The 13,207-nt window shown below is 35.8% G+C and overlaps 1 protein-coding gene across 1 annotated transcript; it reads right to left on the reverse strand.

The window, feature by feature from the left end:
• Nucleotides 1-250: 250 nt before the first annotated feature.
• Nucleotides 251-12,114, reverse strand: LOC109079414 (E3 ubiquitin-protein ligase TRIM35-like). Its single transcript, XM_042755363.1, has 6 exons — nucleotides 11,495-12,114; nucleotides 5,048-5,143; nucleotides 2,361-2,579; nucleotides 2,261-2,283; nucleotides 2,068-2,189; nucleotides 251-1,495 (listed from the first exon to the last, which is right to left on the reverse strand). The coding sequence occupies exons 1-6, from the start codon at nucleotides 11,888-11,890 to the stop codon at nucleotides 999-1,001; spliced, it is 1,353 nt and encodes a 450-aa protein (XP_042611297.1). The 5' UTR covers nucleotides 11,891-12,114; the 3' UTR covers nucleotides 251-998.
• Between the last annotated feature and the right edge of the window lie 1,093 nt (nucleotides 12,115-13,207).

The raw sequence follows: 13,207 nt of genomic DNA on the forward strand, positions 1-13,207 counted from the left end.
AATTATTGCCCACTTGCTATTAAGCTCCTGGCATTCCAATGTAGTAGCAGGGAAGACATTATAACATTATGTATTATTAATCTGTCATATCCAAAGCATGAGTTCCTTCCTTTGCTTTCAAAATCCCATGGACTTTCTCAGCTGTAACTCCTGCTAACCTTAGAAATTTATTTGAACATCCTACGATAATCTTTATCTTGCAGCACTTTCTTTCTGCCTGTGAAGTACCATTTACCACAGAACAAATGAATGCTACAAAGTCAGTTTTATTTATCATAAAATGAAGAACTGAATCATTCCTTGAAGGATTTCCGCCTGTCGGTGTACAGAATTCCACACTGATTCCTTGCACATTGGTTCTCTTTGTTTCAACTATACCTTTTACCTTACAGGTAGCTTTTATATAGTAAAATTAGTACTGTTTTTTTTTTTTTTTGTACTTCTCGAGCTTCTTGTTGTACAGGACATCCTGCATATGTTGCACTATGTCCTCCCCCACAATTACAGCATTTGATCTGTGCTCTCTCCTCACACTTGCCATACTCATGTTCTCCCCTGCATTTTCCTTTTACAGAGATTGGCAGAATGTCCCATTAGCTGGCATCTGAAACATGTCATCATGTCATCGGTGTACGACCAAACACAGTAACAATGACTACAGCAGCAAGCCTAGTGTTTATGTAACTCCATCATTCTTGTTATGTGATAAATCGTGGGATGGCAGGGGATCAGTGTTATATTTTTTTGACCATCCACTTCCGCCCACATTAAAGGTTAAACCTCCCACTCCTGTGAGAAACCCAATCCCAAAGAAGCCCTCTAATTTCAATTTAGTGGTCTTTAAATTCATCCATGCCCAGGGCACCACCACATCATAATCCGGCTCTGGTTGTATTAAATCAATATGAAAGTGTGACTGTTGTTCTGCTGGATATCAGTCACGGCCAACACACTGATTTTTTAGATAAACAGCACTCTTACTAATGAGATATGTATGTTTACTGACTATTGAACGGTAAGATCCTCAGAGAGTCAAAACAATAGAAGAATGGGAAGAGTGTGTGAGTGAAGGAGGATCTGAATGTGTGTAGATGTGTGTTAGTTACAGGATCAGAGAATGACACAGTTCCTCTGTCATAGTCCAGATTCACTCTCACATGATCAAGCTTCCGTTTAACCCGGAAACCAGAACCTATATACCGTCCTGACAGATGAAACTCCACACTCCAGACATCAGTGTTGAAGAAATCACATCCCTTCCCCTGGTTTGATGCTGTAGTTACTCCAAGACACCAGCGTGAACTCTGTTTAACCTCCACATCCCAGCAGTGTGTTCCTGAGTTAAACCCCTCTGAACCCAGAACACAGGGATAGAAGTTAAATCTCTCTGGATTATCAGGAAGAGGTTGTTTGTTCCCGCTGTGTTTTGTGTTTGTCAGGTTGTTAGGATGGTCGGGAAGTGGATGAGCCGTGTTTGGATCCAGAATCACAGGAGCTGATGAGACACAATCAACAGATGCTGTTATTCTGATGTTCATATAATGATCAAAAGTGAACCCAACACATATTATTATGAATTATGATGCTCATCCTGATCAAATACATCAGCCATTTTCCTCATTTATATCATCAGTGTTTAACATCATCAGCTACAAACATATAATACTGTATGTGATTCAGGCATTTGTGTCCCATCAAGATAAAGTGATACTTTGGGAAAGTTAAAATAACAATAAATCAATGAGATCTGTTGAGATTTATGCTGTAGATGAGAAACTGTAAGTGTCTGTCTGATCTTCAACAGCATCTGATCATCTTCATTTAATTAATAAAAAATCAGACTGTCACTGACGGAATGTTCAAATGAGCCAAAACGGTCTATATCTATAACTGTCCTTATCTGTCTATCTATCTATCTATCTATCTATCTATCTGACTGTCTGTCTGTCTGTCTGTCAGTCAGTTTGTGTCATGAAGCACCTTTAACTCTCCACCCATCCATCATTTCCAGTGTGTGTGTGTGTGTGTGTGTGTGTGTGAGCTCAGATCTTCTGCAGTCAGACTCACTGTTTTGGACGATGTCCTGCATCTTCTTCCAGACTCTGAAGGGCAGGTTGCCCAAGTAACATGGCACATGAATCAAAGCTCCAGAAGGAGTCTGTGGATCCGGCTGTGATGAGATCTGGACTCTGGAAGAACATTCAGGATCAGAACTGCAGTGGCTTTGGATCAGAAGCAGAGACAGCAGCAGATCACTCACCTTTCCATCGAGACTGGAAACTCCTGCAGAACAAACACAGCATTGATCATCAAGAACTCAATCAATCAATCAATCAATTATCAATGTTCTCAAATCAGACCTTCAGAAAGCAGACGTCACTGGCTTTCATCATCTCCTCCATGTTTTTGATTGAGTGTGAAAGATCTGAGATGTGTCTGTTCATCTCCTCCAGCTTCTGCTTCTTCTGCTCCTCTTCCTCTCTCAGTGCAGTGATTGTAGCTTCTTCTTCATCTCTGAGAAACTGATGAAGCTTCTCAAACTGCTGTTTAATCTGATGCTCTGTGTGCTCAGCTTGAGACTGAAATCAAACCACATTCACTTCAGTCGTCTCCATCAACACACATCAACACATCACATCATTCAGATCTGAGAGAAACTCAGAGTCAGACATATAACGATCCAGAAGCAAATCGCTGCTCGTCAATTACCAAAGTAATCAACTGGAATCCATTGTATAATATATATGATCATAACTATATTTATTACATGGCTTTGGAATACTTGATAAAATAGATAACATCAGAAATACAATAACAAATGTAGATTCCACAGCATCTAATATTTTAGTTTTATCCATCGCACCCAAAGATAAACTGCAGTGCTTTACAACTATAGGACAGGAAGAGCTAAATAAGCTTATCACTGCATCTAAACCAACAACATGTTTATTAGATCCTGTACCCACTAAATTACTGAAAAGAGTTGTTACCTGTAGCAAAAAAAACGCTTCTCAATATTATTAACTCGTCGTTATCTTTAGGTCACGTCCCAAAACCATTCAAGCTGGCGGTTATTAAGCCTCTTATTAAGAAACCACAACTAGATCCTAGTGAACTGGCAAATTACAGACCCATTTCAAATCTTCCATTTATGTCTAAAATTTTAGAAAAAGTTGTGTCTGCTCAATTGTGCCCCTACCTGCAAAAAAAATGATCTCTATGAAGAATTTCAGTCGGGTTTCAGGCCCCATCATAGCACAGAAACTGCACTTGTTAAAATTACAAATGACTTGCTTCTTGCTTCAGATCAAGGTTGCATCTCATTGCTAGTTTTACTTGATCTTAGTGCTGCGTTCGACACGATAGATCACGACATACTCATAGATAGATTACAAAACTATACAGGTATCCAAGGGCAGGCTTTAAGATGGTTTAGATCCTACCTGTCCGATCGCTACCACTTTGTTTATCTAAATGGGGAGTCATCTCATTTATCACCAGTAAAATATGGAGTGCCACAAGGACACAAGACAGAGATATTACTTATTGGACCAGAAAAACATCACACAGAATCTCGTAGACTACAATTTGCAATTAGACGGATGTACTCTTACTTCCTCTACTGGCAAAAAATCTGGGTGTTATATTAGACAGTAACTTGTCTTTTGAAAATCATATTTCCCATGTTACAAAAACAGCATTCTTCCATCTTAGAAACATTGCCAAGCTACGAAACATGTTACCTGTTCCTGATGCAGAAAAGCTAGTTCATGTATTCATGACCTCTAGACTGGACTATTGTAATGCACTGCTAGCTGGTTGTCCTGCATCCTCAATAAACAAGCTACAGGTAGTCCAAAATGCAGCGGCTAGAGTCCTTACCAGGTCAAGAAAATATGATCATATTACCCCAATTTTACAGTGTATGCACTGGCTACCTATTAGTTTCCGTATCAGTTACAAAATATTATTACTTACTTATAAGGCCCTTAATGGCTTAGCTCCTGCGTACCTAACTAGTCTTCTACCACGCTACAACCCATCACGCTCCCTAAGGTCACAAAACGCTGGACTTTTGATAGTACCTAGGATAGCAAAGTCCACTAAAGGTGGTAGAGCTTTTTCACATTTGGCTCCCAAACTCTGGAATAGCCTTCCTGATAATGTTCGGGGTTCAGACACACTCTCTCTGTTTGGATGTTTTTTTAAAAACACACCTCTTTGGCCAAGCATTCAAATAATGCATCTCATAATTTTGGACTGCAGTTATATCTGATCAAATGCGCATTATTATTCTTTAACTTGGGTTAAACTAATTAAATTTTACTTGGCTGGAACAGCAGCTACGCTAATTATGTCTCTATTTGTTTCTCTGTTTCTGCTGGACTTACATCCCGTGTTAACTAGGATTTACACAAGCTCCAGTCTGGATCCAGAACACCTGAGAAGATATGATGCCAACCCCTCAGAGGACCTCAGATGATCCTAACCCAGAGACAACATACAGAACTTCCACATTTTGCTATAAGTTTGATTGCATAATTGCTGTTAATAGTGTTAATCGTCTGTTTGTTTACGTCTTTTATTGATTTTTCTGAACATTTCTGCCGTATACACATAAACTGACAGTCATCACTGATAAGCTACTACTAAGTATTGTAGAAACTTAATTTTCTGTAAAGTTGCTTTGCAATGATCTGTATCGTAAAAAGCGCTATACAAATAAACTTGAATTGAATTGAATTGAATTCTGTTTAATATTGTAGTTGATTTGTTTTGTGTAAAGTTGCTTGGTAATAGCTGATAACACAGGCTCATCCAGGTAACTGAAGTCAGCGCCACTTGCTAGAAACAGTTTTTCTTTGTGTAAGCTTTGCCTTAAGTTAACTTATAAAATATTAAACCCAATTCTATATTATGTGTCCTGATCACCCTGTCGGGGTTATTCTGTGAAAACAACTGGCTGGATGTACATTTTACCTTACATAGTAATCCTACATAGTTACCATTTTACTAATGAAAAGGACTCTGGATTCTGTTTCCTCACCTTAATGTGTTGAACTGTTTTCTCAAACTCTCCTTTCATTGCTTCATTGTGTTTCAGTTTCTCTTGTAATGATTTCAGTGCTGTATTAAGCTCCTCCTAGAATTGAACAAAAACACATAAAACACCAGATTACAGTGAAGAGAAGACGAGACAGTGATTTGATCATATAATGCTGTGGAAAAAGTACAGTAGATGGACATCCAAAACGTTACTTCTACCGCGGCTTGTACCGCCGCCCGAACCAAAACGGTGGTTCTACCCCAGCTTTTGACCGCTGAGTGGCGCTTTAATCACAAGTTATCAAACAAGCGCTTCAAAGCACATTTTCGCAAATAGACGTCAGCTTTGCCTCACCGTTTTGTTATATTTGACTGCAGTCGGGGAAAATGAAAGAAAAAATATTTAATATTCACAGATGAAAGTTTAGTCCTTATGAAGATATGTGCGTTTCTTAGAACGAATTCAAGCAGGATAAATGTCAAGCCTATGAGCCTGTGCTTATATTTTCTCTACACCATATTTTAGATTAGACACATTTAAATAGCGTGCAGTATTATTTATATAATATGAATTATGTGTTATATTATTAAAAAGAAAATGTGGTTTACTTTGCATCGGAGCATTAAAAGTGGTAGCCTATTGTGAGCTAGGCTTGCGTGTTTTATAAATTATTTTCTTTATTATAGTAAAACGTGAGGCACTGTATAATTTCGCTCCCATTATTTAGGCCTAATTAAAACAAGATACGAATAAATTAAACCTGCACGATTTAACTAAATCATTGCAACTCTAAAGAATGGATGGATTAATAAAACGTCCTCACTTATCAACAAAGTGCACATGATGTAAAAAAAAGAGCTTCATTAATTGACAACTTCAGTGATTTTAAATGGAGTCTTCTTTGCTTGCTTTCATATAATTTAAGTAAAGTAAAAATAAATAAATAAAATAAATAAATAAATTGCAGCCGCATTTTAAATGCAGGTTTGTATAATATTCCTTAAAATATCAGTGCAAGATTTGCTCTGCGCATGATGCTGAGTGCACGTGCAGCATTTATTCTTATTTGTCTACATATTTTATCTTCATTACAAATTTTTGGATAATTGCATGTAAAAACAATTATTTACTTTGTAATGCATATGCAAAATGTGAATTATTATTCATATTCAAGTGTTTGTGCAAAAATTATTAATGCATGACAGGGAGGCGCCCTCTCGATCACGTGATTTTTTTCCTAATAATGAAATAAATGAAAATTGGGGTGCCTCACATACATGAGAAATATATCTACAGAAAGCTTGGAAATGTCTTCTAAACGAATCAATTCAAAACGAAAGCATTATGTAATCTGTGAAGGTTGAATTTTTCTTTAAAGGCGCGTCCATGTGGAGAGAGTCAGCACTGTGAATTTCATCTTGCAGCAGACAAGAAAACATTTGTTTATTAATAAATAATTAAAATGTCTCCTTTTTCATAATTATTGGGCTACTTCTGCCTGTGCTTTGTGACGAACTTAATGCATGTTCTTGAGCGCGGAATACATTAAGGCTGGATTATATTTGTAAATTTAATATAAACCTGCGATTAGTTGAATAATGACAAATGAACGACTAGTAACTAGAAAAATCTTACGTGGGAGGCAGACCTATTATATACCCTCTAGACATCTCTGTAAAAGTTTTTAAAGCATTTTATACGCGTTTGCATAAATTCTTCTTTCAGAAACGGTCTGTAATGGAGAGATGCCTTAACACTGATTTTTCCTCTGAAACACAAAAAACGAAAATTGGAATAAAATAAATATTTTATGTTCTGAGAATGATTGGGCTCAACCCTTCCCCGAGCGTTTGAGACACGCTGCCGAGCAGAGTATGAGCGGAGCGGTGTTGTTCTGACTGAAGAGGAGCGGATTTTTTAAAAGTCAGGAGCGTCGTGGTTTTCACTCGCTCCAGCACCGCTCCATCACGAATACAATTCATGCCAACATCCCGTAATATAACTGCATATTTAGCAAGAATTCACATGATAAACATATTTAGCTATATCTTGATACACATAATCTCTCCGATCAGAAGACTATAATGACAGCAATAGTCGAGCGGGATGTTACAGGCTAGTTCTCAAGGAGTTTGTCTTTATTTTACTGATTATTTTCGGGTTAAAGCATGATTTAAACAGATACAGCACATTCACACGTAATCGCTGTCGCAATAATGCATTCAAACAAATGTGATCTTACAGTAGGCTAGTTCATCTGTATCTGATTTTGAATGAGCAGAAATCTGTAACAAATGCATTGATCTGTAGATAAAATAACTGACGAAAATGTAAACTGTTATTTTCATCACAAACAAAATTTGCGCAGCATAATTCAGCAATAATACCTTTTAATGCTGACAATTTTATTAATTTGTCGTTTGGTAGGGACAAAAAGTTTGCACACGATAGCCTAATCCCCTTTGAAACTCTCCTGTAATTTCATTTATTTATTTTTATTTTATTTTTATAAGCTATTATGAACATAAGATTTCAACTTTAGCCACGGAGTGAAGGCGGAGCAGTGTTTCTGGTATCAATGAACCTCGGAGCTTAGTGATTATTAAATGCTCGGAGCGCGGAGGGAAATTGTTGCTGCTCCACTCTGCTCACATAGGCCTACTGTACTGCCGAGTGAGAGAGATGTTTCGCCCTATATGAACAAGGCCGTCCGGTGTAGACACGGTTAGACAGTGTCTGCTATATTTACAAATAATTGATATAAGAAATAAGAATAAATAAATACATAACCTAAATCAGCGGCATAACGAGATGAAAATATAGACTAGAAAATTGATTTAGGCCTACACTTGGTCTGTCCTCCGTCCATGACACTGACTCACTGCGGAGCTGCCAGTTTTAATCTGAACAGCTCTTAACGCCGAGTGGATGGTTAGATGCATGATGGGCTAGTATTAAAAAAAAAAAATATATTGTTATATTAAAACTTGTTTTGAACAATTTCTTTGTCATTTGAATATTGATTTTAAGTAGGGAGAAAAAAAAAAAAATCGATTTAAAATGTAAATTGGATTTTTTTGTGATAAAATCGGGGATTTTTTTAGGCCATAGGCCTATTGCCCAGCCCTAATGCAACAGGTTTTTTTTTTTTTTTTTTTTTTAAGTTAAGGCAACTTCCTCTGAAATTAAGTTATAATAACTAATAAACTTTATTGTGCTATAGAGTAGTCAACATTTGAAGTGATCAAACCTTTCTTAAAGTTGTCCTAAAACCTGTTCTGCAAGTTTGAAACCCTCATAAGACTGTGCATATTGAAAGAGCAAGAGATTCACACCTTTATCTCGACCCCCACAAGTTATACAGAACTACCCCCAGCCCCCTCCAGCTGAACTGAACTCGGTCTGTTTTTTGGCTGTGAGGAACGGTGTGTTGTCATGTTACTGGGTTGAAACATGCCTGCACTCACAGCAGCCTTACTCTTTTTATTCATTATTTTCCCGCAGCCCATATTATTATTTTCACTAGACCAAAATAATAACAAATTATCAATTGATAATTTTTCATTATTTTTGCCAAAATCATTGTTATTTGTTAACTTAGGCGTTTGCGGAAGGTTTTAAGACCAAGCGGAATCCTCCGCAAGATGTTATCGCTTCACAGCGAGCGGGACTCGCGCAAACTGACCCAACATTTAGCAAGACAGGAAAACATTCAGTCTGCCTGAAGGAAGACGTATTTCATTGTAAGTTAATGCTGTTAAATAGAGAGTAAAAAAAATAATAATAAAAAACCTAGAGTAGGCTATTCTTAAACTTGGAGCTCATTATATTGAAGTACAAATCCAAACACCAGAAGCAACCTACACTTTCAGTGTTCTTTCACTGAAAAGTATGCATTTTAGTTATTTATTCACAGGCTACATGGCTGAAATAGTAATATTTTAGTTGAAAACTTTAAGTGCCATTGTTTAAAAAAATGCATCAAATGTTTCATAGACCTTCAGTTGTCATGCTTTAAAATCCCATGCCATTTGTAATTTCACCTCCTAAATTACTACCCCAATTCTATAATGGTAAAATTTATTCATTAAAATGGCATTTTATATGACATTATTTATTTTTATTTTAGAATAGGCTAATTGTATCCTACATAAATGGATGAATCACAAAACAAATCTAACTTTTTAACTGCAGGCAGATATAGGCCTATATTATTGTACATTACAAATATTTGGATCGTCCCTTATTTTCTTCAAGAATAAACATTATAAATAAATAATTAAAGAAAGAACCTCTATTAGCCCTTATTTGTAGGTTGTAGGAGATATGCAAGCGATTCATAGATTTAAAAAAGAAAAAAAATGGGTGCTTGGTTTCAGAAAACGAATACACGTCGTAAAAAATGATATGATGAAAAAGTCATGCTAACTTATTAATTCATAGAAATAATTTAAGCAATTAAAACCTTTTTTTTATACTAGATTCAACTTGAATTTCATTACTATTAAACTGACTTTAAAATCTCAAGGAGTTTATAAGTTGAAACGGTAAAACGTCACAGTGCATGTTAAATAGCCTAAATGAACTTGTATAGTATCCGAAGACTTGAGTGCATGTTAGCATAAAACTAACAATATATTTTGATTTTTATTTTAAATGAACAATTCCTGTATAAAATGTGACAGCAACCTTTATATCAAACATTTTGAAATCATCCATTTTTAGATGCAATGGAAAAATAAAGCTGGATAAAAACATACACGGAAAACACGCTAAAAAATAAATTACATTTGTGAGAGTTGCATTTTATTACAATCAGAAATAATAACGGCAGGCCTAATAATGCTATAGACTAATGTACCAACAGGACATTTTTAGTTCCCTTCACTTTACAACAAATCCTTTAAATGTAAAAAAAATTATCAGAACATAACAAGAATTACAAATATATAATTCTTATGGATAAATATAATTGCAGCAGGCTATATAATAATATAGGCTTATAAACAACAACGAAAATAATAATAATTAAAAATAATTTAAAGCTATACAAAAGGTTGGACTTTTCTCTCTCATTCGGGACAAATCCAAACATGTTGCCCATTTGAAGCTAAACTCTTATTCATTAGGTCAAATAGGCTTTGGATTTCACACGTGTTTCAGTATCGGCGAAAAAAAAAATCATAATTAGCAAAATTATGCCAAAGTGGCCCGCTGCTCGCGCCGCATGGCTCGGTGAACAACTGCTGTTTCCAATGAAAATGTGCGCGTGAGGAACCAGCGCGATCAAAGTCACAATTCACAATTATTGGTCACACAGTAAAGGCATAATTCAAAAATGCAAAGTGTTAGGAGTTTGAAAAATCAAGAATTATAACAAAATCAAGAATAATGATTTAAAAATGCTGGACCGTTCTCATTTCGCTCTGCAAATGGAACCTGAAGATTATTATTATTATTATTTTTAAACCAAGAATGAACCGAAATTAAAACATTTTAATCCGCATATATATATATATATATATATATATATATATATATATATATATATATATATATATATATATAATGACTGTTTAAGAACAATAGCATGCATAAGAGCCTTTGTGTAAAGGCCTTTCTTTATTTTTTTGATGAGTAGACTGTAGCCTAAGACTATACTATTTTTTTAATGGCTTTTAAGGATGTTATAATGTATATTATAATGTTATTGTTGTTTAACGTCTCCCTTTCATTTTACAATTACATTCAGTTCGCAATCCGTCCCTTTGCACCACCTGGCGGTAGTTTCGCGAATGAATTTAACACGCGACTGATTTGCAGTTAACGCCGCGGCCCTGCGGCGGTATTACCCATTTTGGATGTCTACCTACTGTATATCCCCCATCCAGATTACTTCTGTTTTTTGTGTACATATCATACTAAATGTATTCCTTAATTAAAATGAATAAGCACAACTAAAGTTTTGGAGTGGCCTCATCAAAGTTTTTAATCGAACCCAATTGAGATAATGTGGCAGGGCCTTAAACAGGCAGTTTATGCTTGAAAATACTTTCAGTGTGACTGAACTAAATCAATTCTGCAAAAGACAGTGGACCAAAGTCCAACACAGAGCTTTGACAGACTGAGCTTGTTATCACAAAATATTTGGCTGCAGTTATTGCTGCTGAAGGTGGGGCGATTTTTTTTTATCACGTGACGGATGTTACAACTGGTATTCAGTGTTTACTGAGGTTGACATTGTTTTCTGTTGCGTTTATTTTGAAGATCTTACACTGTTTAGTATGAGACAAAAACAGAATAAATCAGGATAGACTTTTTCACAGCACGGTAACATGAAGTTGAGTAAAATGGCAGAGAGAAATATTGAGTGCATGAATGTGATGTTATTTGTGTTTATGAATAATTATTTTTCTTTACGTGCAAAACAAGACACATTTGTTGTACCTTATATGATGAAACCGCTTCACTGATGGGTCTGAATTTATGATTATCATGTTGTTTTTTTCTGATGCACACTAAACACACCGGCTGTTTGTCCTCCAGACAGAAGAGTTTGAGTTTCTCGCTGTGTAAACGGCAGATCTCCTCAGATCCTGATGAACACCTCTCATTTCTCTCCTTCAGGAACGACTCACATAAGTTTTTTAATGCAAGATTATATGGTGGTTCTTCTCTTGAGGATCTTCTCCTGCAGATGGGACACTCCTGAGTTTCCTTGGTTCTCCAGAACTGTTGAAGACACTCTTTACAGAAACTGTGACTACATGATAAAATAACAGGAGTCTTGAAGATTTCACAGCACACAGGACAAATATAATCATCTTCAGCTGATGAAGCCATTCTCACTGTTTGAGCTCCAGTGCTCTGAACTTTACTTTCCCTTTTTTTGAATGATGGTTTCAAAAATGAATCAGCATTAGTATCACAAAGATCTGCTATCTGTTCAGAAACAAATGTTTCAAAATTCCTTATTTAAAACATTTTTCTTCATCCTCCACCGATCCTTGATTCTTTATAGCTTCTGTTAAGACACGGAAGCCAGTTTGACTGAAGAATGTAATGAGATTCTCTTCCTAGAAAGTGCTGTAAGAGGGTGGAGCTTATGATCACATGGGTGTGCTGAAACAAGTCAAAGAACAACATAGGCATTTCTTCAGGTTAAAGTTTAACAAAATGCATTTGACATTAAACAGCACTGACACTAGTATAATATAATCTAAAAAACATTGGGTCAACACATGACATGGGAGAATACAAATATTCATACACTCAGGGCACTTTTATTTTTGTTTTATTTATTGCTATTCATGGCAAAATCCCTAGTGTCAAATTATCACTGTAAGTTTATAGCTCCACACTCAAGGGGCATTGACATGACACAACATTTTCAACTTAAAAACTGAAATCTTTTTTATGGGTTTTTACTGCTCATTTACATGTCAGCAGTATTTTGGAGGGCCATAAAAAAGGTTTTTTGAAAAGATTTTTTGAAAGTGATAACATCATGTTCTCCATGTAAACAACAAAAATGTGAAGTTATGAAAATGGTGATGTTATGTGCATGCATATTATTTATTCAGTCTATAGACCCTTTTCTCCAGAGAAATAAGTGGGCAGCCATCTTTATAATATTGTCTCTGAACTTAAGTTTTTGCGGTGGCTAAACAGTTAGTCAAGTGGATTTATTAATTGTAATGTAAACTAAATTTATCAAGAGCATAGCAATGTCTAAAGCAGATGACTTAAGCCATTTGAATTACGGGGGCACATTGTAATACCCATGTCAAATACACAAATGTGTGCCCGCATAAACCACATAAACATGCTCTCTCTCACACACACAGTCATACATATTTCATTAAATAAAATAAACATTACTTAAACAGTAACACATTATTATTGTTTTTTTTTGTTTGTTTGTTTTTTTTTCCTTTAATCACAAATGTATATGCAAATATGCATATTACATTGAATTTTTTCAGCTAGTAACTGGTCCACATGCCTTTTCCAGCTGAGGTGACCATCAGCGATTTCAACAGTTTAAGACACTGGCCCAGTTTGTGTAATACAACTGCTTGTAGCCATTTGACACCCTTTTCGTAGTTACAAGCTAGCACTTTGTCTCCAGGTCTGAAACAACGTTTTGCTTTTCGACGT

The sequence above is a fragment of the Cyprinus carpio genome, unplaced genomic scaffold, assembly GCF_018340385.1.
Source record: "Cyprinus carpio isolate SPL01 unplaced genomic scaffold, ASM1834038v1 S000006678, whole genome shotgun sequence".
Lineage (NCBI taxonomy): Eukaryota > Metazoa > Chordata > Actinopteri > Cypriniformes > Cyprinidae > Cyprinus > Cyprinus carpio.